General features: G+C 40.7%; 1 protein-coding gene across 5 annotated transcripts in view; it reads left to right on the top strand.

Annotated features, from left to right (window-relative positions):
- Window positions 1–27,064, top strand: part of tp63 (tumor protein p63) — a 48,977-nt gene that overhangs the window by 9,675 nt on the left and 12,238 nt on the right. For 3 of the 5 annotated variants that reach the window (XM_037769736.1, XM_037769732.1, XM_037769733.1), the window contains exon 4: window positions 16,365–16,622. In XM_037769736.1, coding sequence (XP_037625664.1) covers window positions 16,365–16,622 — 258 coding nt within the window. Of the gene's footprint in view, window positions 1–8,426; window positions 8,614–16,364; window positions 16,623–27,064 lie in introns of those variants that run through there. The other 2 variants (XM_037769734.1, XM_037769735.1) reach the window with 2 other exon arrangements.

Here is a 27,064-nt window from a genome sequence, read left to right on the forward strand (position 1 = left end):
TAATTAAATGGATTTGTTATGAGTCAGAAACAAAAGAGAGAACATTTTGATTCCCTCAAACGTAACTGACGATGCAGTTTGGTTGTTTTGGGAAGCTGATCCTGTCGGACTGAAGACGAGCTGAAGCAGCTCTTTATAGTTCAGTCACATCAAACCTTGTTGCATTAGATGTTTATTAGTTCTGTATGAATCCCCCCCCAACCCCCCCGTGTGAGGGACGTCTCTTCACCAGCTCTGCTCCTGACAGATGATGATGATGATGGTGGTGATGATGATGATGGTGGCGTTCCCCTCCCTCTGAAGGAATGCTGTTGTCCAGCCAGGGCGGAAAAAAAAAACAGCAAATAAAAAGTAGTTGAAGGAGCTGAGTAATGTCAGCCTGCACACCCCCCCAGGGGGAACTGTGCTCTCTTGAACTGAACCGGTGATTAATGGGCTCCACCCCCCCCACCCCCCACCTCCACGCCGAAGAGGGGCGTGGAGCGCTGATTGGCACGCCAGCAACTTGGGCAGCGTCCATGTGGGGCTGAGAGCTCGCTGCCGTGGCGTCCTGCCAATTAACCCCCCCCCCCCCCCCCCCCCAATGGTTAGCGCTGATGAAGAGAGGTGAATTAACCCCCACCCTCCCTGCCTCCCACCCGTTGGGTGGAGCCTCTCTCTGAGTCATTAGATGCTGTTTAGGGCCCTGGGGGGGGCTGATTGGTATTGTGGAGGGTTTATGTTTAATCTGAAATTCCTTCTTCTTCTTCTTCTGCTGGATGTTTTTCTCTCTGTAGCTTCGGGGCAACAATTTAAATCAGCACCTGCCTCTGTGGAGCTCCCAGCAGCTCTCATCTATCAGTACGTGTCTCCTCTCTGCTGGGTGGAGGTGGAGGTGGAGGTGGAGGTGGGGGTAGAATAACATGGAGGAATGTAGCGGGAGAAACGCTATATCCAACCCCAAACAGCTGATCTTACACCAGATAACGCCGTGATCAGCTGTGCGTGGAGGAGAATAGAGTTTAAACTACTTTACAGCCGAGTAGCTCCGTCAACACACGACTCAGATCAGATCAGATCTTATTACAGGGCGCTGTTTGGATGTGTCTTAATGTGGGATCAGTTTAACGTCTCAGCAGCTTTCTCTACCTGCAACTGTGGCTGCTGGACTCCAGAATCTACCAGCCACTCACATTATCAGTGTTCTTTTGGCTGTTAGGTGAAGAACATCTAGCAGCCACTTTGCATATTTAACCATCAACTGGTGCTAGTTTCCATCCCTGATCTCTGCTGCTTCCTGCAGACGTTCCCTCTAACGTTAAAGCTGAAGAATCAAACTACAGATCTGCTCTCTGTCAGGTGTTATCAAACCAGCATCACACAGCAGAACAACCAACATATAGACCCCCCCCATCACTCAGGTGATTGTGATCTGCATGATTGAGAGTCAATCTACTCTCCGGTTGGACCAATCAGAGCAGAGCTAACGGACGCTGTCTGATACTCCCACATGGAGGAAACATCCAGATTAACATTAAACAAGCAGATATTAAATATAACATTGAGAAAAAAAATAGTGAGTCAAATATAAATTATAATTAAATTAAATTAAATCAAATTTAATGAATCAAAATAAATATCATAGAAACATTTTAGAAATAGTAAATACTACTAATATATTATTGGCCCTAAAGAAAAAAAAGTCTGAAAAATGCCAGAAAAAATGTAAAACAAATTTTTTTTAAAAAGTCTGCAAAATGTTGTGAAAATGTCCAAAAAATGCCTGAAAAAAAGTCTTTATTTGTCAGTTTCCTTCAACAATGATCATAACATATGTAAATATATATAAAAGGGGAAATCACACAAGTAAAAATCTGATTTAATTTTTCTGTTTAGTTTCATTCTGAAGAATCAGCCTCAGGTGTTGTAATCATTCCTGTTACCATGCCAACAACAGATGTTTTCTTCTTCTTCATGAGTCACTGCGTCCACCTGAAGACGCTGAAGACGCTAAAGTCAACAGTCCGTCGCTTCGTTTGTCTGAACATGCAAATATTTTAGGAAACTGCGCGTCTCAAATAAAATGACTAAACAGTAAAGTTAATTACAAGTCGAGGGAAACATATTTTCTCCTGGATTACGGTCTCAGTTTTAAACAGTTTTAATCAGTTTTAAACAGTTTTAATCAGTTTTAATCAGTTTTAAACAGTTTTATTCAGTTTTAATCAGTTTTAAACAGTTTTAATCAGTTTTAATCAGTTTTATTCAGTTTTAATCAGTTTTAAACAGTTTTAATCAGTTTTAAACAGTTTTGTTCAGTTTTAATCAGTTTTAAACAGTTTTAAACTGTGTTTGTTGACCCATCAACAAACTTTCATTAACAATCACACAATATACTATGTCACCTGCTCTGTCAAAGTAAGTAATACAAATAAATAAAAAAAAAACGTCCGAAAAAAGTCTGAAAAATGTTTGGAAAAAAAATTTAAAAATAAATAAATAAATAAAAATAAAAAATGTCTGAAAAAAATCTGAAAAAATGTCTGAAAAATGCAAAAAAAGTCGAAAAAGTTAAAAAAAAAAAATAAATAAATAAATAAAAGTCCGAAAAATGTGTGGAAAATGTTTGGTAAAAAAGTAAAAAAAATCAAAAAAATCAATAAATAAAAATCAAAGAATGTCTGAAAAAAATCTGAAAATAAGTCTGAAAAATGCAAAAAAAAATCAAAAAAGTAAGAAAAAATTTAAAATAAGTCTGAAAAATGTCCAAAATTATCTTCAACAATGCTCATAATATATATATATATATATATATATATATATATATAAATATAAAAGGGTAAATCACACAAGTAAATGTAAAAGCAAAATTATAATTTAAGGAGTAAATATAAATGTAAATTTCTAATTTTGTGGAAGACAGTATTTAGTTTTATGAAGATAAATAAGATACATGACCTTAGAGATAAAGAACAATCCTCCATCAAGGGACAACATCTGGTTACTGTATTTGATCTGCGCTCCAGGAACTAAACTCATAAACTAAATCAGGAACTAAAAGTCTCTTTTAGAGATTTACGGTTTATTTTCCTGCACCTGAAGAAGGAAGATGTGATGAGGAGAATCAGACCAATAACAGGTTAACAAGTGGTGGATCTGTTTGAGCTGTTAGTTGAGGTGTTGAAGGTCTGAACACTAAATACACAGATGATTTCTCTTTCTAAAAGACAACGCTGTGATCTGAACGAGAGAATCAGTCAGTAATCAGCTGAGCTCTTCATCAGCTGCTCAGAACCAACAGAGCCAGCACACCTGATTCTGATTCTGATGCAGCGACGAGATCAACTCTGTTTTACTCAAATAAATGAAAAAAAAGCAAATAGAGCTGCATTTAATTGATCTCTTTCTCTCTTTATTTTATTCTATTGTTAAACTTCTTTAACATCCTCACAGCAGACATTTAAACATTAAACTTGTTATTTCCATCTTGTGTTTGATCGTCAGCCTGTTTATTAATTTGATCAATTTGACCTTTATTTAACAGATGACAGATGATTTAACTGATTATTTGACAGTTCAAACGGAGGATGTGGCTGATTTTTGTGGAGCACACTGAGGTGACACAGGGGTCGCCACAGCAGATCATTGATCCGCACATTCATTTAGGTTTTACACCGGAGGCCCTTCATGATTGAGGGGGATATATATATATATATATAAGTTACAAACAGTCCCTTTAACAGCAGCATCGGGATCAGTTGGTAGTGGAGGTTTTACCACCCAGGTGATGCTCCGTCTCTCCTCAGCAGGTGTCTCTGCAGTCTGACACCTGATACTGAACTAATCTACCCAACTTAACCAGCGGCTCTTTAAAGGGAACAACTCTAGTAAAGCCTCTTTGGTCTGAGCCCCTGGATCAGCTCTTTAGCTGGTCCTGGTCCTGGTCTGAGTCTGTTGTAGCGAGGGGATCTGTGTATGATGTTCGGCTTGTTTATTTAACGTATTCTCTTAAAACAGTTTGTATTTATTACCAGGAGTTATTTTTAATTTTTCGTACGTTTTCCTACAAATGTTCAGCGTCAATTTTCACTCCAGTCTTTTCAAAATAAACTTCCGTCTTCTCAGGAAACAACTTTATTAGGTTTAAGCGACATTAGAAGTTCTGTAACTGAAGTACAGTTACAAATAAATCAACGTTGACTTCTGGCCTCATACGGGGAACCAACAGAGGTCTCCTGGTGAAAGTCTGGTGTTTATAGACCCACCCATCCACCCCGACCTCCTCCCTACACGCCGTTCACCGCTCTCTATACTTCCTGGTTCATTATTACATGGATTAAATTAATTTCATGCTGACATCCGCGGACTGTCATTACAAACGAATTTGTGATACATAAAAAACAAACATAATCTGCGATTAAATTCCCTCCAAACGTAACAGAGAAAAATGAACGAGAAATGGCTGAAAAAAAAGTAAAAAGAGTAAAAAAAACAACTGAAAAATGTAAAAAAAAAAAAAAGTTTAACAAAATTTCTGTGACAAAAAAAGTCCAAAATGTCCGAAAAAAATAAAATAAATAAAAGTCTGAAAAATGGAAAAAAAAAAAGTCAAAAAAAAGTTTTTTAAAAAGTCTGAAAAAAAATTCTAAAAAAAGGTTTGAAAAATTTTAGAAAAAAAAAAAATAGTCAAAGATGTAAAAAAAAAAAAAAAAGTCTGAAAAAAAAAAGGTTTTAGAAAAATCTGAAAAAAAATTTTGAAAAAAAATCTGAAAATTTTTTGGAAAAAAGTCTGAAAACAGATTAAAAAAAATGTAAAAAAAAAAAAAAAAAAGTCAAAGATGTAAAAAAATAAGTTTAACAAAAGTCTGAAAAATGTCTGAAAAAAAGTCAAAAAGAAGTTACAAAAAAAGAAATTCTGAAAAGTGTTCGAAAAAGTAAAAAAAAATAAAAAAGTCAAAGAAGTAAAAAAAAAAAAAGTTTTAAAGAAGTCTGAAAAGTAAAAAAAAAAAATCAAAAATGTCCGGATAAAAAGTGTGACCAAGTCCAGCGTCTCCTTCAGTACTCTAACTCGTCTTCAGATGCAGCGTTGTTTTAACATAATGTGATGTTAGTTTAGCTGAACTAATGAGTCCTACCTGAGACCTGGTACTGGGGGAGTCCAGTGAATGGGGCTCTTTAAAGTGTTGATGAGCTGAGCTGAGGGCTCGGGGCCCTCGGGGGCCTCGGGGGACTTGGGGGGGCTGGGACCACCAGGGTGTGGCTGCTGATTGGAGACACTGACTGCAGCTCATTGCTGTGCTTAAGTTTTCAGACAGCTTTCAGATGAGTGTGACCACAGGGCAAGAGACCCGACCCCCCCGCCGACCCCCCATCCCCCGGCTCTGGAGTCACACCAGTGATGTGTCTCCTCCCTTTGTCATCTAGAGCTGCCAGAACACAACTGACTCATGTTAACTGTTCAGAGTTCCTCCACCTCCACCGCTGTCTGCTGATTATCAGACTTTGGGCTTGTTCTCCTGTAAAGTGTCTCACTAGTCTCGGTGGCAGCGGGCTGCGTTGTTTAGGGGCTTGGTTTCTAAAGTGTAGTTGTTTGTTTGGGCTCCTGTTTCTCTCCTCATCAACACTCAGAGGGTTGCTCTGACACAAATCTTAGCTAACAATGTCAGCTACTAAGTGGACTTAAAGACTGGATTCCCCCTCAGCTGGGGGATGATTCAGAGGATGTTTGCTGTAACTGTGATAAACTGGAGGAGCACATCACTGCAAAAATGAAACCAATTCTTTAAGTTTATATCAAGAGAAATGTAAAGTTATAAATGGATGCAAAAATCAAATGAAATGCAGGAAATCCCAAATAGATTCCTACCCACAGTATATATGAAGTGATCTAGTGGCCTCCTCTCTGGTCATACTGCGGTAACGTCAGGTCGGTAAGGTCGCTTGTTTCGGGCCTTGCTTAGTGATTATCATAAAGTGGGCATGTCTGTAAAGGGGAGACTCGTGGGTACCCATAGAACCCATTTACATTCACTGATCTGGAGGTCAGAGGTCAAGGGACCCCTTTGAAAATGGACATGACAGTTTTTCCTCTCCAAAATTTAGTGTAAGTTTGGAGTGTTATTTAACTCCTTCATGACCAGCTAGTCTGACCTGGTTGGTACCGATGGATTCATCAGGTTCTATAGTTTACTATGATACCGGTATATTCTCTCTAGCTTTAAAACTGAGCCGCTACGACCTAAAAATCACAAGTTGTGTTAATGCATTAAAGAAATAGTGGCGTTAAAAGTATGTGATAAATCCAGTGGACCTGAATGCAACACGTTCAGCTCCTCATGCAGGTAGATCATGGTGTCTTTTACTGGTATAATGTCCCGTCTGTAGAGCCGGTCACCGTTAGAGGATCTAGACTCAACACATGTTTCCACAACAGATCTACATCAGTCCCGTCTGATAGATACAAGCAGCCTACAGGAGTCCCTTTGTGTTCCTGCTTTAGGATGCAGAGAGGACACTGATTCTCATGCTAACGAGGTACCAGGCCTACCGTAGACCTGAACTCTCACAGACCCAGAATCCTCTCCTCACTCTGGGACTGACGTCTGCTGACTATCAGACACTTTGGGCTGGTTTTCCTGGAAGGTCTCGTACTAATATCGGTAGTTGGCTGCGTTGTTTTGGGGCTTGTTTCTAAAGTGTAGCTGCTGATTTGGGCTCCGGTCTCTCTCCGACGATTCGAAGGCTGTTTGTCGTAATTGTAAGTGTGATGTACGAGCACATCATGCCGATCCGGTTCAACATGTTAGCACCGAATAACATAAAAGAAACGCAGCAGCGTTCTCTTCACTGAGGTTTACCCACATTACATTCACCGTCTCTGCAGAAATAAAACAAAATGTTCAACTTGTTTGAGTTTAGTTTAGAAAAATGTGAAGTTACAAGTGAATAATGGATGCAAAAATGCAATGTAATGCATGCAATCCAAAAATAAATTCATACATATACATAATAATAATAATACATTTTATTTAAATAGCGCTTTTCTAAAAACTCAAAGACACTTTACAAAGATAAAAAGATCATAAAACAAGGACTTCATAAAAACATAAAACACACAACATTAATCATTAAAAGCAGTTTTAAAAAGGTGAGTTTTGATTAGTGATGTTGAAAGTGGACCGGTTGGAGCCGTCTCTGATGTGTTTGAGGAGAGATATCTCTCATGTTGTTGTCGCTAGGTGAGGTCGCTTGTTTGGGTTTTTTTGGGCTTGTTTCTGTTGCAAGATCTGGTAACGCTGCTCCTCACTCTGGGCCTGCTGGTCTCTAATAAATCTGTCTTATTATCATCCACGTCCATGTTTAAACATCATGAGGACAGAGTTGATGTCTCTCTCCTCTAGACCACTCTAGTTTGTCCTGTTGCAGGATCTGAACACCCCCCCTCCCCCCCCCCCCCCCCATCTAAATCTACATCTAATCTTGTAAAATCAATTAAAAATTGATGCAAAAATGACATGAAAAGTTCAACTTGAAGTTTATAACAAGAAAAAAAGGGTAAAGTTACAAGCTAAAAATGGATGCAAAATGTAATGTATTGCATGCACTCCAAAATAAATTCCTACATATATATGACGTGAACTCTCTCTCATACTGACTGCTGGTTTTGGAGGGAGCTTCTGTTGCAAGATCTGGCAACGCTGCTCCTCACTCTGGGCCTGCTGGCCTCCAATAAATCTGTCTTATTATCATCCACATCCATGTTTTAACATCATGGGGACAGAGTTGATGTCTCTCTCCTCCAGACAGCTCTAGTTTGTCCTGTTCTTGTTGCAGGATCTGAACACAACCCCCCATCTAAATCTAGATCTAATCTTGCAAAATTACAAGTTAAAAATGGATGCAAAATGTAATGTATTGCATGCACTCCAAAATAAATTCATGCATCCATGACGCGACGTCTCTCTCTCATACTGATGGCTGGTTTTGGGGCTTGTTTTTGGGGGAGAGTTTCTTCTTTTGTCTTGTTTCTGTTGCAAGATCTGGTCATGCTGCTCCTCACTCTGGGCCTGCTGGTCTCTAATAAATCTGTCTTATTATCATCCACGTCCGTGTTTTAACATCATGCACCATGAGGATGCATTAAACTAATGTTGACTTTATATAACAGGTAGGATCATGGAGATACAAATACATTTATGCAGTGTTTTTATCTGTATAGTTCTATTTTATTCTTAAAGTAAAGAAAAGGCATAGAGACAGTGAACGCAGCAGCAAGACGTTGAGTTTCTATTCAGTAGGAAGGAGTTCCTGTGAGGAGCTCTGCTCAGCTTCAAAGAGCGGGGAAGGAGATGGGTGTGGACTCAGCTCTCAGGTATTGGACAGGTATCCTCCTTAGAGTCCTCCCCCCCCACACCCCGTCCTCGTCCCCCTCGGTATATATGACCTCCCCATAGATTCCTATAGAAGCTTTCAGCTGGTCCACTCTGCATCTGTGTAGTCCACATCAGTCCTTCAGAGTGAGCCGAAGAGATTTGAGGAACCCTGGAGCCAGTGGAGCAAACGGCAGCAGCTCTGCTCAACCTCAGCGCCAACATGTTGTACCTGGAGACGGGCTCCACCACGTCCTACAGCGAGGTAAGACCACAACCAGAACCAGAACCGCAGAACCTCAGCACCATCACAGGCCTCAGTGATCCGGTGGGGGGGTTATCTATCACTCAGGGTGATAGATAACCAGGGGGTTAAAGTTACAGAAAATATCACCAGCTAACAACAGGAAGATGGTTGTACATTTGGCGGTATGTGTGTGTGTGTGTGTATGCGTGTGTGTGTGTGTGTGTGTGTGTTTGCGTGCACACCTGTGTGAGAGCAGCAGGGGAATGTAAACACCTGGACGTCCTTTGTGTGATCTGGCACTGATTTATTCAGCTGAAGTGATTTATTCAGCTGAAGTGATTTAATCTGAGTTCAACGTTGAATAAGTGAATTAAATCTGGTTTTCTGTGGTGAGACGGTTCTGCTGCTTTCACGGAGAAGCTGGGAAATATAAAGAATATAAAAAACATCAAACTGTAGGTTATTTAAAATGATTAGAAAGGATTGTGATATTATTCTTCTTATTTATTTATTGATATTTATTCTTTGTGTTTTAGTGGTTTTAGGGATCAGTGGAGCTCTGAACTGTTTTTATCTGTTTCTCTGTTCGTCTCGATGCAGAACTTCAAGTCTTTTTACTGCCAACCAAACTTATTTATTTAACTTTATTTATTAAAGCAACCTGAGCAGAAGCAGAACCAGAACCAGAAGCAGAACCTGAACCTGAACTAGAAGCAGAACCTGAAGCTATTCTGATATTATTTAGAGATTTATTTGATTAAGAAGTCAGAGAGAGAGTTTTAATTTATTTCTTTGTCCAAGATGTCTGACATCGACATTAAATCTTTTGTTCTTTCACAAAACAAACCACAAAGTAAAAAAAAAACACTGTTTTGCATTAAATTTCTTAGTTTGAGAAAAAATAAATCACAGTTTTCATTTTCATTTGTTTCAGTCAGAAAGTGAAGCGTCATGATGGATGGATCTGTGTTTGCAGAGTAAACACTTAAAGGAGGTTTTAAATATGAAAAAGAAGTTTGTGCTGAAGTTACTTTTCTTTTTCCATCAGGAAACATTACATTTCTTGGTTTGAGAAAAACAAATGAGAGGTTTTATTCTAATGTTTCAGTGAGAAAGTGAAGCTTCATGATGGATGGGTCTGTGTTTGCAGAGTTTTTTAAAAAGTGAATTAAATATGATAAATACGTTGTAGTGAACTTACTTTCAGCTTCCATCAGGGAAAATTAAATTATTGTGATTTTGGAAACAGTGTTTTTTTTGTGCATCAATTAAATTTTTTTTTAATAATATTTTTATTTAAGAAAAAGAAAATTTTTCACAGATATTTAACATCGAGCATTTTCATTCCCCCCCCCCCCCCCCACTGCCTAGAAAATAACATTGTAAATAACAAAATTAAATAAATAAAAATAAATAAAAAATAAAAAAGCCAGCAAACACAAAATTGATCAAATAAAACATACATACAGATTAATTAATTTAACATTAAATTGAATATGTACATATGCATCAATTCAGTTGAACTGTCATGTTACAAAGAGATCAGGCCTGCAGTATTTATATTATCTCTGTGAATTCATGCTGTAGTTTCAGTCTCTATCTATAGACTAGTTTATCTGTATCTATAGACTCCAGTTTGGTTTCTTCAGTGAAGTCCGGCGTCGCCATCGTCGTCTTCTTGTGTTTCTATATTTGATATGTGAACACATGCTGTAGTTTATTGTGTAGTTTATCTGTGACTGTAGAGTTTGTGTTTTCTTCAGTGAAGTCCGGCGTCGTCTTCTTCTTCTAGTGTTTCCAGCGTCTCCGTCCTCTCTATCAGAGACTCTGAACGTCCCAGAGCGCTGATAGATTGCAGGTTGCAGATAGCAGGTGTGTCAGGTCACTGTCTTTTAAGTTGTTGAGCGGGGGTGCGGGGGTGTGGGTGTGGGTGTGGGGGGTCTTTAAGTGGAGTCCAGCTCTTCTCTCAGGGTGTGAGGGATCAGGTTCCCCCCCCCCCCAGTCTCCGGGGAGCCGCTGCAGCCAGGCGCTGCTGTTTAGTGCTGGATCCTAATTGCTTTAATGGTGTGTTGATGTAGATACAATCACCTACTCTGCCCCCCCCAGCAGGTATAGAAGGTGTAGATAGACCCCCACCCGGCCCCACCTCAACCCCCAACAACCCCCCCACCCTGCTGAGCCTTTAATGCCTCCCCCCCCCCCCGTGGTCACTCATCACCCCCCTCTGATCCTCTCTGTGGTCCAACATGGACGACTGGGAGGAATGGGAGCTATTCCCCTCCGGGTCCTCTAACTCTAACTACTGGATCTAACAGAGATAACAACGTCGTCTATGTTCAGATAGAAGAGAGGACATTTATCATTTAGACGGCTGTGTGGAGTTCAGGGCTGTTAGAAAATATCAGAAATATCAAGTTGTGCAAGTTGTTTATATGCAGAGATGAACTCAGTGAAAACTTCATTTCATTTCGTAGAGGTAGGGCTGTGATGTGTTGGATGTTACAGCGACTGTTATAAATGCAAATCCATCCGTTCTGATTGCATAAAATCCTAAACATGTTTTCACTGAGATGTTATGCGTATGGTGGCGTGTTCTTTTTACTATCACGGCTTTCAAAAATTAAATTAAATTGATTGACGTTGTGCAAGCCGTTAGAAATAAGGTGTGTCAGAGGTCAGTGGTGGCGTTGTCACGTTGTGTCTGAAAGGAGCTTCAGTGAGTGACTCAAGCAGCAAAATAAATAAAAACTGATGAATATTATTATTATTTATGTCAGAGATTCACACGCCAACTTCACACCAGAGGGGAGAATTATTCTGTTTTCTTTCCTGGGAGTTAAAGGTCAAATCAAAAGTTTTACATAAAAATACTGCTGCAGTGAACTTATTATTTTAACTCTTTTAATAAGTCTCTCTAACTCTGATGTTTCTGGTGGAGGAGACCCAAACAGAGTTGCAAAGTCCGCTTATTATCAGCAAACTTTGGGTTTGTTTTCCTGGAAAGTCTCTTACAAATATTGGTAGTAGCGGGTTGCGTTTTCTCTGGTCTCTCTCCGACTTGCAGGCAGTTTGCCGTAATTGTAAGTGTGATATACGAGCACATCATGCCGATCTGGTTCAACATCTTAGCACCGAAAAACGTAAAAGAAACGCAGCTCCGTTCTCTTTAATGAGGCTTATCGACATTAGATTCACCGTCTTTGCAAAAATGAAACAATTGCAAGAATTAAATTAAATGTTCAACTTGTTTAAGTTTAGTTGACAAGAAAAATGTAAAGTTACAAGTTAAAAATGGGTGCAAAAATTAAATGAAATGCAGTTTTCCTAGAACTAGATTTAAAAAATCACGATATATCTCCTTGCTTACAGTATCGCGATATATTGAATGGTAACCCCTGTATCATGATACGTATTCTAACTTATTAATCAGACACCACTTTTATTTGTATAAATCTAACAACTCTGTGTCCTTTTACAACTTTTAAACTGCATGTCATGTTTCTGTTCTTTATGAATCTTTCTGTAACATGTCGGCCAGCAACTACCGATGAAAATAGCCTTTTGGCCAATTCTGGCATTTTTTTTTATAGCATGTGAATGTACAACTCAGTCTCACAGCAGTTCATGAGATAATCACAAAATGTAATCTATTTGATTCGTGTTCATAGACATGACTTTCCCTTTTTTTTCGTGACGCTCAGCACGACTTTCAACAACGTACTTTTTGTGCAACACGTGACACACTTGTCAATTTCCGCTCCAATCTTTGCAAAATAAAACTACTTAGGTTTAGGTTTAGGAAAAGATCAACTTGGTTAGGGTTAGGCAATAAACTACTTAGTTAGGTTTAGGAAAAGATCAACTTGGTTAGGGTTAGGCAACAAACTACTTAGTTAGGTTTAGTAAAAGATGGCGGTTTGGGTTAAAATAACATCGGAAGTGGCGAATCTTAAGTACAAAAGTTACGTGACAAAAACCAGGAAGTATAGAGAGCGGTGAACGGCGTATAGCGAGGAGGTCAGGGTGGATTGGTGGGTCTAAAAACGCCAGACTTTCACCAGAAGACCACTATGGTGCCCCGTGTGAGGCAAGAAGTCAACGTTGATTTATTTGTAACTTCTGAACTTCAGTTACAGAACTTCTGGAGTTATTTTAACCCAAACCACCATCTTTTACTAAACCTAACTAAGGAGTTTTATTTTGAAAAGACTGGAGAGGAAACTGACACATGTTGCTGGACATTCGTCCCTTACAAAAAAGTAGAATACTTCAAGTTCATTAATATATTAATATCAATGTACTAGTAGTATACTTGTAAGTGTACTACTTCAGTACTTCTTAGGACTAAAATTGGCCCACTTTTTAGTTTATAAAAGTAAACCTTTAAGTGTAAGAATAGTCATTTTGTACTGCAACTATACTATGAACTATAGTACAAGTGAATACTGTTAGTTTAGTAGTTATATACTTGTAGCCCACTTTATAGTTTATGAAAGTGCACTTTAAAGTATACTACTACTTTAATGGTTTTTATACTAAGTATACTTGTATATACTTGTAGCCCACTTTATAGGTTATGAAAGTACATTTTATATGCTTTAACTTATAGTACTTAGCCAATGCTACTGGCTCCTTTTGCTATTTGACTTGATGTTTCATGATGATAAAAAAACTAAAATAAAAGTATTTTTTCTGGCACGGCGTGAGACGAGACGAGATGTGGTGGTTTCATTCATCCATCTGGTCATATACAGCAGTAGCTGTATATTTATTATAAACAGTAGTGTTTAAATCAGTGGTGCTGCTGAACGACCTGCTGTGGATCATTCACATGGTTGTAGTCAGAGGACGTCTCTCTGAAGGCCTCTATAGTTTCTCTCTGAGCTGCTGAGCAGCGTTTATCAGAGAGACAAAGAGAAGAGCTGAAGGCTCAGAGACGTTATTAGAGGCTGCTGAGGACGTCAACGCCGCTGATTTATACCGTGTGACCTGAACGCAGCGCCGCCTGCACACAGCAGGAATCTTTAAAGTGCTTCTTTAATTAAACGGTTGCTGTATTATAGTGGAATAAGATCTGATGGAAGTGAAGGCTGATATCCCACTTCCACTCCATTAAACATCAAGACGTGATGCGTTCACTGTTAACCCTTCATCCTCCGGTTCATGTGGACCCTTCAGGGCCCTCCTTCTGTGTTAGCCGTTCTGCTTTTATCTCTGATCTCTCTACGATGATAATGTGACGTTGATAATTGGTGCCTGTCACATCCAGCGCTGCAGCTGCCGGCGTCGGGTACATCTCTGGACGGATCAGCGCCGCTGATGATTACGCCACAGTTCAACGGAGTCACTCTGATGTCAGGAACGCTGACTCCTCACATATACGGGAAAACACCGTCCAGTCATGAAGTGGTGTCACCTGGTTGATTTCCATTCAAAACACCAACTACTTCCTGCTTTTAAATTACGCCAAAATAAATAAATAGATACTCCTTTAACCCTTTCAATACAACATGAGCTCCTCTGTGGCACTGAGGTGGACTCTGTGTGTAATAAAGCAGCAACATTGCTTGATAATAGTTAAATAGTGTGTGTTGTTTTGGTCATCTGGACACCAACACCTGGCGGCGTGACGGCGTGACGGCGTGACGGCTGTGAGGCGGACAGCTGTGGTCGGTCGGCCGTGCTTGAAATAAACAAGAGAGGCCCCAGGAGAGATTAATGGCCGTCTATGGCACCTCGTCCAGGAATGTGTCGTTTATAAATGGAAAGGAATGAGGTGAATGGCGAGCAGAGCCAGCAGAGCCGCAGCAGGAAGCGGCTGGCGGCGACCCAGGTGGGTTCTGCTTCCTGTTTCATTCCTCCCGTCTGAATAGTTGTGGCTGCCGGAGAGAGAAGGAATCATCACAACATCGATCCAGACACTATAAAACCAGAGTGTTTTCTGTGTGAGTGTTGGACGTGTTAACGGTGTCGGTTCAGGAAGCAGCTCGACCCGTAAACACAAGCAGAGGTGGTTTATGTTACTCCGTTACCATGGAAACAAGAGCTCCACTTCCTGTAGCCTTCGCCTCCTCCTGTCATCACCTGACATGTGATACGCTGTCATTAGTTTCAAACTAAAAACCTTCAACATGCAAAGTCAATCAGTATTTCACCTGAAACTAAGAGGTTTTATGCAGTACTACTTATTTATTATATAGTACTTATCTGTTATGTAGTACTTTACCAACTGTATGTTGGAGCACCATTTTTAGTGCTTTTAAAGTATTTGCTCCCTCCTCTTGGCTCCAGAGACACTTTAAACTAGATTATTTTATAAACATGCAAGATTATTAAAACAGGTTTAAGGGTTTTTTGAATACTGAGTAAAAACTTGTTGTTTGTTTTAAGTCTATTCTTTCTGTTATGTGAAATATTTTATGTTTTTATGTTGTTGTTTTTTTTATTTCAAAGTCTGTTGTATGTGTTTGTATGAAACTTATGAACTGCCGTCTTGACCAGGACCTCCTTAGAAAAGAGATTCAAAATCACAACAGGATTATTTTGTTAAAATAAAGGTTAAATTAAATTAAATGAATTTAAACTATAACACCGTTTACTGAGAGATAATTCTTGTCATGTTCTCATTGTTTATGTAATCTAACAGATGATTAAATAATAGGGCTGTCAAAGTTAACGAGATAATAACTCGTTAACACAAATTTGTTTTAACGCTAGTAATTTCTTTAACATATTAACACAACTTGTGATTTTTTGGTTGTAGCAGCTCAGTTTTAAAGCTAGAGTGAAGATACTGGTATCATATGAAACTATAAAACCTGAAAATCCATCGGTGCCAACCATGTCATACTAGCTATACAATATGTGTACTTCATTTTCTGTGTGTCTATTTATATTTCTGATTTGCCAATATGCTGATGATATACCCCTAATTTTAGCAGAAAAAAATGTGTGGATGCTCTCACTAAGTGACTTAATGACCTGATACTAGCTGGAGGTTAAATAACGCTCAAAACATAACCTAGATTTTGTCTAAGAAAAACTTTCATGTCCATGTTCAAAGGGGTCCCTTGACCTCTGACCTCCAGATCAGTGAATGTAAATGGGTTCTATGGGTACCCACGAGTCTCCCCTTTACAGACATGCCCACTTTATGATAATCACATGCAGTTTAGGGCAAGTCATAGTCAAGTCAGCACACTGACACACTGACAGCTGTTGTTGCCTGTTGGGCTGCAGTTTGCCATGTTATGATTGGAGCTGATTCTTCAGACATTTGTTTTTAATTTTTTTGGAGATTTGTTGGATTTGTTTTGTTTTTTTTACCTTTTTCAGACATTTAAAAAAAAAACATTTTGTTGATATTTGTCAGACTTTTTTTTACTTTTTTTCAAAATGTCTTTCTGACTTTCTTTTGACCTTTTTCAGATATTTTTTCTGACTTCTTTTTTTTTTTTAAATGTTGATATTTTTCAGACATTTTTTAAAAAACTTTGTTTTTACTTTTTTTGGGACTTGCTAAATCTTCATGCTAAATGCAGTGCCTGTGAGGGTTTCTGGACAATATCTCTCATTGTTTTGTATTGTTCATTGATTTACAATAATAAATATATACATACATTTACATAAAGCAGCATATTTGTCCACTCCCATGTTGATGAGGATTAAATACTTGACGATGGATTGGCAGCTCTATTAAATAGCACCGGTTTCCTGTCAGATTAGAGCATCGTGAAGTAATTCTGTCGTTGTCTCCATCTTGTCTCCAGTCACAGTACACCAACCTGGGACTCCTGAACAGCATGGACCAGACCATTCAGAACGGCGGCTCCACCTCCACCAGCCCCTACAACAACGACCACGCACAGAACAACGTGACGGCCCCATCGCCCTACGCCCAGCCCAGCTCCACCTTCGACGCCCTCTCCCCCTCGCCGGCCATCCCGTCTAACACGGACTACGCCGGGACCCACACCTTCGACGTGTCCTTCCAGCAGTCCAGCACAGCCAAGTCCGCCACCTGGACGGTAAGACGCTCACCCACCAGAAACAGTTACTGGGATTCTGGCTTTGCATGGTCCAGCAAGAAGATCTGTGTGATGTAGAGAAGTTCATCTTTACCTTCTTTTCTATCTGTACAAAGAGCAGTGAGTTGATCAGTTGACCTTCAGCTCTGTGCTCTTTATTCTACAACTGATTACTGAAATATTCTTAGTCACATGTCATAGAGTTTATATACAGTATATATATAAATATATATATATGTGTCCTATGCTGGTTATAATAAATATGGAGCCACATTTCATGAGCTCGTCCTCAGTGATGAGTCAGGTAGAGGTGGAGGAGGAACTCCTTATCTGATGATCTGGTGCTTCAGGCTGATTCACGTTGCTCAACTACATCTGGCAGCGAGGAATGTCACCTGAGACGTATAGAGCCTCAAATCAGGAGTGAACCCCAGGCGACGCTCCGACACACACCGAGCACATCTCACTATGAAGACGGTTTCTCATATGTTTCACATGTCACACACAACAGGAGAGAGTCCGTGTCAGACCCGTTCTGGAAACACTCTGTTTGGTTTAGGCGAGAGGCGGCGCCCATGGATGTAAAGAGAGAACAGGATGCAGAGCGTCTCAGTGGTGCATGAAGCTAAAATGTCCGGTGATCTTCCTCATCCATTGGGCCCATACGGTGCTACAGGAATGAGTCCTAAAACCCAGAAATGAGTCAGCATTTTATCACTTCCTGTTGCTCAAAATGGGTGTATAAATGACACCATAATGCTCGAGGCGTTTAGCGTGCAATAAGTACGCCTTTCTTGATTTCCACGTGTCATTTGTACTCCATGTATCCTGAACTGACTGTAATGCAAACACATCCATGTATAAATGCTACGGTAAGAGTTAGTGACGTAGAATAAAAAGAGAGAAAGACCTCTGATGGTGGACGGGTCCAACAAACACAGGACTTTTTAATCAGGAGACCGTTGTTGACCGGTGTTTTGTTTTCATTAGTGATGTTTGTGACGTGTTTTCTGTAGTTGTTTCCGTACTTTGTTTCCGTACTTATTTTAAGCCCAACCAAGACGTTTTCCCTTACCTTAACTAAGTGGTTTACTTGTCTGAACCTAACTGTGGACGTTTGCGTGACATAAAATGCAGAATGTGGGTGTAATGTAAAAATTATTCTCTGAGTCACAGACGTCTCTTTCCCAATATAAGTCAATGGGAAAACGTCTTTTTGGGCCAAATGACGGACAAAGAAGTTGTCGTACCGTCATTTGCAAATTGCGAAAGCTGATCTGAGATCTGCAAAAACACTCACGAGACTCGCTGCCCGTCGACTTACCCTAATCTTTACTATTCGATATCAATGCCTAACCCTTAACCATCTTGTGAGAATTTCCCCAATTTGCTGGTTCCCTTCTAGACCTGACCTAGCGGCGCCTGGGTAGAGCGTGCAGGAGGCAGGACCTGACGCAGATTACCGCGGTAACCGTTCATAATTTGGTCATAAACAACGGCGGCGTTGTTGGCGTCTTTGTGTAAATGACCCTTCTTCTTCACCCTTCTTCTCCATGTTTATATTCTTCCGGTTTTGTGCCGGTCATGATAGAAACGTCATGAACACGTCCACTCGCACGCTGTGATTTTCTTGCTGTTTATGTGTGAAATGTGTTAAGAGACGTTCCCATTACCCAGAATCCTCTGTAATCTTAGATAATGTGGATGGATGTTCCTCCTCTAATAACATCCACTCTCAGCTCCCTGTGATCAAACAGCTGACCGGTAGGTTGTTGATGACAGAGGGTCTGACAGTCCGTCCAGGTGTGGTGAAACTCCGAGCAGCTAGATGTCACCATGTGATGCTCCATAAACCGACACGACCAACAGCTCCGTCTGCTCTGTCATTACGCACAACGATGAGCCGACGGACAGCTGCTGATCCACCACCTCCTCCCTTCCTCATGTCTTATCTGCAGACTGACTCTGGATCAGTTCAGTGTGTTAATGCACCCTAGCGGACGTCGTAGGTGACGGAGACGTCACCCTCACAAAGTGACATGTTTACTTTTTCTTGTGGTGTGACGTGATGCCGATTACATCATTTATTTATTTATTTATTTATTTATTTATTTATTTATTTATTTATTTATTTATTTATTTGCACACCCACATGAGACCGCATAAAATCCAGATAATGAAAAAATATGTAATGTGTCAGGAGAGGTGAAGAAGCCACGGGTTTATTTAACGGACATCCCCTCAACTTCAGGAGAAAAACTAACAATAAAATAAGAGGATAAATAATATTAAAAAAGCTGACAAAACTTAGAAAACTACAATAAAAAAATAAATATCAAAAAGAAGCAGAAAAACGAACCAATCAGGAGAAAACAATCCAATAAAACAAAGAAATACATTAAAGATGACACACATTCTGAAATAATTAGACATCAGGAATTCATGTGATAATAATAGTGGATTTGTGAATTTGAAGTTGCTTAACAATGATGCTGAAATGCAAATACTGACAATAAAGTATTAGCAGATGCCAACTGGAGACATTCTGAATATAAGAGGTCATTAAACAGGTATATAATTATTAGTGTAGTATGGATAGCTGTAGTAAAACCTGCTGAGCGTTACCGCCGTGGGTCGGGGTGAAGTCAGGGCGTGCTGCTGGCCCGTCTTCTTCCTCGCGGGCCACGCTGACTGTGGGATTGTGACATTTACCTAATTCCCACACCGCCTCGCTCATCCCTCTCATTTTCACCGTCCAAAAACAAAAGTGTTTGTCTTGATGTGCAACGTCGAGGAGCTGAAGAGTTAGTGGTTAGAGAGAGGCACGCCCCGTCCTCATCACGCAGTCATAACACATGATGCAAGACTGGTCCGATTGGTCTGACTTCACTTCACTTCACTTCTCATCACCAGAACCACGCTGAGTCACAACTCCACATTAACTCATTTAACACAAAAACATTGTTTTCATCAACTGGTCAATATGCAGATTTTGCTTTATTTAGCTTCCATAAAACGTCTCCTTTTAGACCAGATGATCAAACTGAGTTTCTTTGTCCCAGTGGACACTTTGAATATTTCTTTAAAGATGAAAAACAACAAAAAAGAGCTAAAATATAGCAAACTAAATAAAAATATGAATTAAAAAAATCTGTGATAAATAAAGTGTCACTTTGCCGACCTGCTTCCAACATCAGACACGACTAACCAGAGGTGAGGACTCAAACATCTGATGACTTTAGACTCCACTTGAAGTTTAACACCACTGACTCAGGACTTTTCTTGGACTTGAGCCTTTTGACCCGAGTCCAAAGATTAAAAAGTATTTAAAAAGTGTGCTACCAATCAATTCATTTCTTGAATCCACTAACGTTAACGCTGTTCATTCCCACAATGTCAAAACTTAATTCCCCAAAAATTCAGTCGCACTTGTTTTAACAAATAAATACAAAATTTAAAAATGATTCATGATTTTTTTAAATGTAATATATTATTACTCTGATCTAATGTTGGGACTTGAGTTGGGACTTGAGTTGGGACTTGAGTTGGGACTTGGCAGTCTTGACTTTGAACTTGAGTTAGGACTTGACTTGGGACTTAAGTTGGGACTTGTCAGTCTTGATTTGGGACTTGACAATCTTAAGTTGGGACTTGACAGTCATGAGTTGGGACTTGTCAGTCTTAAGTTGGGACTTGTCAGTCTTGATTTGGGACTTGTCAGTCTTAAGTTGTGACTTGACAGTCTTGAGTTGTGACTTGACAGTCTTGAGTTGGGACTTGAAAGTCTTGAGTTGGGACTTGACAGTCATGAGTTGGGACTTGTCAGTCTTAAGTTGGGACTTGACAGTCATGAGTTGGGACTTGTCAGTCTTAAGTTGGGACTTGTCAGTCTACACTTGGAACTTGAGTTAGGACTTGAGTTTGGATTTGAGTTGGGACTTGACAGTCATGAGTTGGGACTTGTCAGTCTTAAGTTGGGACTTGTCAGTCTTGATTTGGGACTTGTCAGTCTTAAGTTGTGACTTGACAGTCTTGAGTTGGGACTTGACAGTCTTGAGTTGGGACTTGTCAGTCTTGAGTTGGGACTTGTCAGTCTTGATTTGGGACTTGACAATCTTAAGTTGGGACTTGACAGTCATGAGTTGGGACTTGTCAGTCTTAAGTTGGGACTTGTCAGTCTTGATTTGGGACTTGTCAGTCTTAAGTTGTGACTTGACAGTCTTGAGTTGTGACTTGACAGTCTTGAGTTGGGACTTGTCAGTCTACACTTGGAACTTGAGTTAGGACTTGAGTTTGGATTTGAGTTGGGACTTGACAGTCTTGAGTTGGGACTTATCAGTCTACACTTGGAACTTGAGTTAGGACTTGAGTTTGGATTTGAGTTGGGACTTGACAGTCTTGAGTTGGGACTTGTCAGTCTTGAGTTGGGACTTGTCAGTCTTAAGTTGGGACTTGACAGTCTTGAGTTGGGACTTGTCAGTCTACACTTGGAACTTGAGTTAGGACTTGAGTTTGGATTTGAGTTGGGACTTGACAGTCTTGAGTTGGGACTTGTCAGTCTTGATTTGGGACTTGTCCGTCTTAAGTTGGGACTTGTCAGTCTTAAGTTGGGACTTGTCAGTCTTAAGTTGGGACTTGTCAGTCTTAAGTTGGGACTTGTCAGTCTTGATTTGGGACTTGTCCGTCTTAAGTTGGGACTTGTCAGTCTTAAGTTGGGACTTGTCAGTCTTAAGTTGGGACTTGAAAGTCTTGAGTTGGGACTTGTCAGTCTGGTTCCCATCATGCATCAGCTGATCTAACTGGTTCCCATCATGCATCAGCTGATCTTACTGGTTCCCATCGTGCATCAGCTGATCTAACTGGTTCCCATCATGCATCAGCTGATCCTACTGGTTCCCATCGTGCATCAGCTGATCTTACTGGTTCCCATCGTGCATCAGCTGATCTAACTGGTTCCCATCGTGCATCAGCTGATCTTACTGGTTCCCATCGTGCATCAGCTGATCTTACTGGTTCCCATCGTGCATCAGCTGATCTAACTGGTTCCCATCGTGCATCAGCTGATCTTACTGGTTCCCATCATGCATCAGCTGATCTTAATGGTTCCCATCATGCATCAGCTGATCTTACTGGTTCCCATCATGCATCAGCTGATCTTAATGGTTCCCATCATGCATCAGCTGATCTTACTGGTTCCCATCATGCATCAGCTGATCTTAATGGTTCCCATCATGCATCAGCTGATCTTAATGGTTCCCATCATGCATCAGCTGATCTTACTGGTTCCCATCATGCATCAGCTGATCTTAATGGTTCCCATCATGCATCAGCTGATCTCAGGAGATCTGTCACAGAGCTCCAGTAATGTGAAGCCAGCAGCTCGGCCGCTGGACGTCTGGCCTACAGATCTCCTAATGCCCCCCCGTTTGAAGGCCTGTGGGATCTTCCCCAGGACTTAGTGGACTGTGTACTGTGCTGTTTGATGACTGTTTCTTATGGAGACACACCTATAATCCCTAACCCACACCTTAACCTCTTCCTGTCTGGGATGACTGTGACACGCACACGTCAACATTTCCCAGAACTGCTCCCACGCACGCCGTTTCCTCGTCGCCCCTCCTGCCGTCTCCACGGACAGAGCTCCTCTTTTACGGGTCAAATCAATCCACAGATGTGTCTTTGCTTTGCTGAATTAATGGCAGCCAATTGTTGGCTACTGATGCTGCCATTGTGCGGCTGAAGATTGGTGGTGTTTGCCGTGCGTATTAGCTGCCACCGCAGTCAAAGGAGAGGAATGTGCCGGTGTGGAGCGCTGCAGGATTACAGTAATGGATTGAGGGCCTGTAGATAATACTTGTGTAAATATGGTGTGCCTCTCTGCTGAACCCTGTGCTCTCTTGGAGTGGGCTCTGTCTTTTTGAGAGAGTTAAGCTTGATGGTTGCATCTCACATTGCGCCGGAGGAGGAGGAGGAGGATGAGGAGGAGGAGGAGGTGAATGCTCAAAGAGAAGAGTGTTCCAGCGAAAGGCAGCAAGACGCAGCTTGTCCCGAGAACATCTGCGGGCCCGTCCCACGCCTCACGAGATGGGGCTGAGACTTGTTTGTGTCAAGAAGCTTGTCAGGACTCGCCCATCACACGGAGACAAGCCCTCAGATGGGAAAAAGAAAGAGAGAGGTGGAGGGGAATTTTTTTTTAAAAAAGCAGGCAGGAGTTGAAAAGGTTTTTTTATGATATGGGCGATGGGATTTCTTCATAATCGAGGTGGAAAAGCCCTTTAGAGTTTAGATTACCACAAACAAACAACCAGATACCTGCAGCTATGATTCACCTCAACGCGCTGCAGTCCTATGAATACAGAAAAACACATATTAGTCTGTCGTCTGCAGCATCTCAGGGATCCAATCTCAGCAAATCTCATCAAATCTGTGTCCTCAACTCAAAACCTGAACTTTAGAACAACAGCTTCAATACTTCCATGAAGGAAACGTAGATCAACGTTTCCTCATTCAACGGTTCATACTCAAAGCTGTTACACCCTTTTCATTTGTTTTCCTACGAATGTCCAGCAACACGTGACAATTACAGTCTTTTCAAAATAAACTTACCTCTTCACAGGAAACTACTTAGTTAGGTTTAGACAACAAAACTACTTAGTAAACTACTTAGTTAGGTTTAGACAACAAAACGACTTAGTAAACTACTTAGTTAGGTTTAGACAACAAAACGACTTAGTAAACTACTTAGTTAGGTTTAGACAACAAAACGACTTAGTAAACTACTTAGTTAGGTTTAGACAACAAAACTACTTAGTTAGGTTTAGACAACAAAACTACTTAGTTAGGTTTAGGCAACAAAACTACTTAGTTAGGGTTAGGCAACAAAACTACTTAGTTAGGTTTAGGCAACAAAACTACTTAGTTAGGGTTAGGCAACAAAACTACTTAGTAAACTACTTAGTTAGGTTTAGACAACAAAACTACTTAGTAAACTACTTAGTTAGGTTTAGACAACAAAACGACTTAGTAAACTACTTAGTTAGGTTTAGACAACAAAACTACTTAGTTAGGTTTAGGCAACAAAACTACTTAGTTAGGGTTAGGCAACAAAACTACTTAGTAAACTACTTAGTTAGGTTTAGACAACAAAACGACTTAGTAAACTACTTAATTAGGTTTAGACAACAAAACGACTTAGTAAACGATTTAGTTAGGTTTAGCCAACAAAACTACTTAGTTAGGTTTAGGCAACAAAACTACTTAGTTAGGGTTAGGCAACAAAACTACTTAGTTAGGTTTAGACAACGAAACGACTTAGTAAACTACTTAGTTAGGTTTAGACAACAAAACGACTTAGTAAACTACTTAGTTAGGTTTAGGCAACAAAACTACTTAGTAAACTACTTAGTTATGTTTAGTAAAAGATGGCGGTTTGGGTTAAAATAACTCCAGAAGTTCTGTAACTGAAGTTATGAGACAGATAAATCAGCGTTAACTTCTGGTTCTTTACGGGACGTGAACAGCGGTCTCCTGGTGAAAGTCCCCTCTCTATACTTCCTGGTTCATGATTACGTGGGATAAATACGGTATATGAATTACAGTTCATTACTTTTCATAGGTAAAGCTACAAACGGTGGATGAGAGCAGATCAAACACAGGTTGTAGTTTTTAATGAAAGAAGACAATATGTGAAAAGGACCTTTGTCTCCTCGTCTCCTCTGGCTTTTATCCTCCGTCTCAGATTCACTCGGTTTGTATTTACAGTCATTCAGCAGCTTTGATTGGCTAATCCACAGTGACAGATGCATATTTGACTCTTTCAGCGCCGGCCACACAAACATGACGGCACATGTCGGTACAGGTCTGCCCGGGGACGGGACAGGTGTCATCACTCACTCTGTGTGGTCAACATCAACACTGTGAAATATCCACAACCCTCTAAAAGTCCACATCTGACCAGAAACAGGTGTTTTTACTTCTGTTTCCTCGGCGTTACTGTTGAATGGAACAGGTTTGGGAGAAGCTCCGGGCGTGATGTGACATGTCAGGTATGAAGAGGACAAGACCAGAGGCGCCACACAGAGCTTGTTTTATGCCTGATGTTTGTCAGGACTTGACTCGCTGCATGCGCCCGCAGCGCCTGTCAGCGAGAGAGGAACGCTACAGCGCCGGGCCTGTCCCGACCTGCAGCGCCTCGACCTGCAGCGCCTCGACCTGCAGCGCCGCACGGCAAGTCTGCGTGTGTTCACAACAAGTGGTGCATCTGTTAGAAAGTAAATCACACACATGCAGCTCCGTAAAGCATCACATTAATATGAGAGGATGTTTTAGTGCTGCAGCAGGTTCGGTTTGTTTCCACCTCGCTGACAGAAAACAATGTTTGGTTCCTGCAAACACAGAAAAATAAGTTTTCTTTTTCAAATGATTGTGATTAACAGACTCTGCAACCTTGAGACCTTCAACATAGGGAGGATTTCAAAACCAAAGTGAGGGTCTGGGGTCAGTGCTGGCAGATCTCTTTAGAGAAACAAGCAACCAAGTGTATAGAAACAAGCCCCAAAGAAGCAACATTACCAACCTACTTGATCACTTCATATATATGTATGAATTTATTTTGCATTTCTGCATATTTAACTTGTAACTTTACATTTTTCTTGTCAACTAAACTTAAACAAGTTGAATATTTAATTTAGTTCTTGCAAATCGTTTAATTTTTGCAAAGACCGTGAATCTAATGCCGGTAAGCCTCATTAAAGAGAACGGAGCTGCATTTCTTTTACGTTTTTCGGTGCTAAGATGTTGAACCAGATCGGCATGATGTGCTCGTATATCACACTTACAATTACGGCAAACTGCCTGCGAGGTGGAGAGAGACCGGAGAACATGCAACCCGCTACTACCAATATTTGTAAGAGACTTTCCAGGAAAACAAACCCAAAGTTTGCTGATAATAAGCGGACTTTGCAACTCTTTTTGGGGCTCCTCCACCAGAAACATCAGAGTTAGAGAGACTTATTAAAAGAGTTAAAATAATAAGTTCACTGCAGCACGGCTTTTAGCTGCATCGAGCAAAGCCCAACTTTGGGCGCTGCACGCTGAGCTCAAACTGCGGAGACGACAGTCAGTGTAGCTCTATTGTCGTCCGGGTGGAAACGGTAGAGATTATACACACTGTTCAGTTCCAGGAACAATTTGAGATAACGAAAAGTTGCCAAATTTGCCATATATCGGGAGAATTGTGACCTCAAGAGAGGGCAATGAAAAAGTCTCCCGGGTAAATGTGGAGGGTTGGCAAGTACGGTGATTAAGCAGCTCTGTATTGTGCGCGCTGTGTTTGCAATTCACATTGTGACCAATGAAAGGCTCATAATTACATGTTAACACCTGAGCGCCGCGCCCTGTGTGAGCCACTGAATCCCATCAGTCAACCGGCTGTCTGTCCTCCACCCTCCTCCTCCACACTGTTAGCTTTAGCAACTCGCTGCTGCTCCGCTCGCTGCTCCGCAAACAGCAGCACATAGTTGTGTTCAAAGTTTGTAGCTCCGGGGCTGGGATGGTCCTCTATGAATGTGTGTGTGTGTGTGTGTGTGTGTGCGTGTGTGTGTGTGTGTGTGACGGTAGGATCTGATCTAAACAAACTTCTCCATCTCTGATTAGATCTCAGCTCTGAGTTGTGTTGTTTTCGCCTTCAGCTACACAAAAGCAGTCTGTAATTATAGAAAACATTACGTACTGACCCTTTACAGCCCATCTCTCTCTCTCTCTCTCTCTCTCTCTCTCCACCTCATTTAGCTGACTGACAGCGGCGTACGGGGAGTATCAGGTTAAGATCGAGGGGACAACTGCAACCATCCATCTTCGGCTTTCTCTTCTCTTTTTCTTTTGTAAAGCTGCTTTGATTTGAAGGAGGAATCAGTTCAGTCGTTGTGTTTACATTACCATACAACTAAACTGCATCCTCAATTACCTCCCGGATTACGGTCACAGATTTAAACACTTTTAAACCCGTAGTTAATGGAAACGAAGACAAGAAACAGAACCAAACTGTGTGGCTAGGTTTAGTAAACACATCCTGTTGTGGCTTAAAGTGCCGAAGTGAGTGACTTTTAGTTTCTCATGTGTTTGTTAGACCCGTCCATCCACCTCCCACCTGCCTCTAGTGGACTTTCACGCTTCTTATACTTGTTATTATATATATTATGAATAGTCACAAAATGTTTTGATGAAACTGAATGTAATGATTTGTGATTGTAATCCAGGTTATCATGAACCAGGAAGTATAGAAAGCGGTGAACGGTGTGTAGGGGAGGAGGGCGGGTGGTCAGGTCTAAAAACACCAGACTGTCAGCATGTTCACTACACCGATTTATGCACAAACTTGCAGATATTATTTTGATAATCCTACGTTCTGCTCTGTGTTGTGTAGCGTCAGTTTCTAAAGAGGT

Source organism: Sebastes umbrosus, chromosome 5, assembly GCF_015220745.1.
Source record: "Sebastes umbrosus isolate fSebUmb1 chromosome 5, fSebUmb1.pri, whole genome shotgun sequence".
In the NCBI taxonomy this organism is placed as follows: domain Eukaryota; kingdom Metazoa; phylum Chordata; class Actinopteri; order Perciformes; family Sebastidae; genus Sebastes; species Sebastes umbrosus.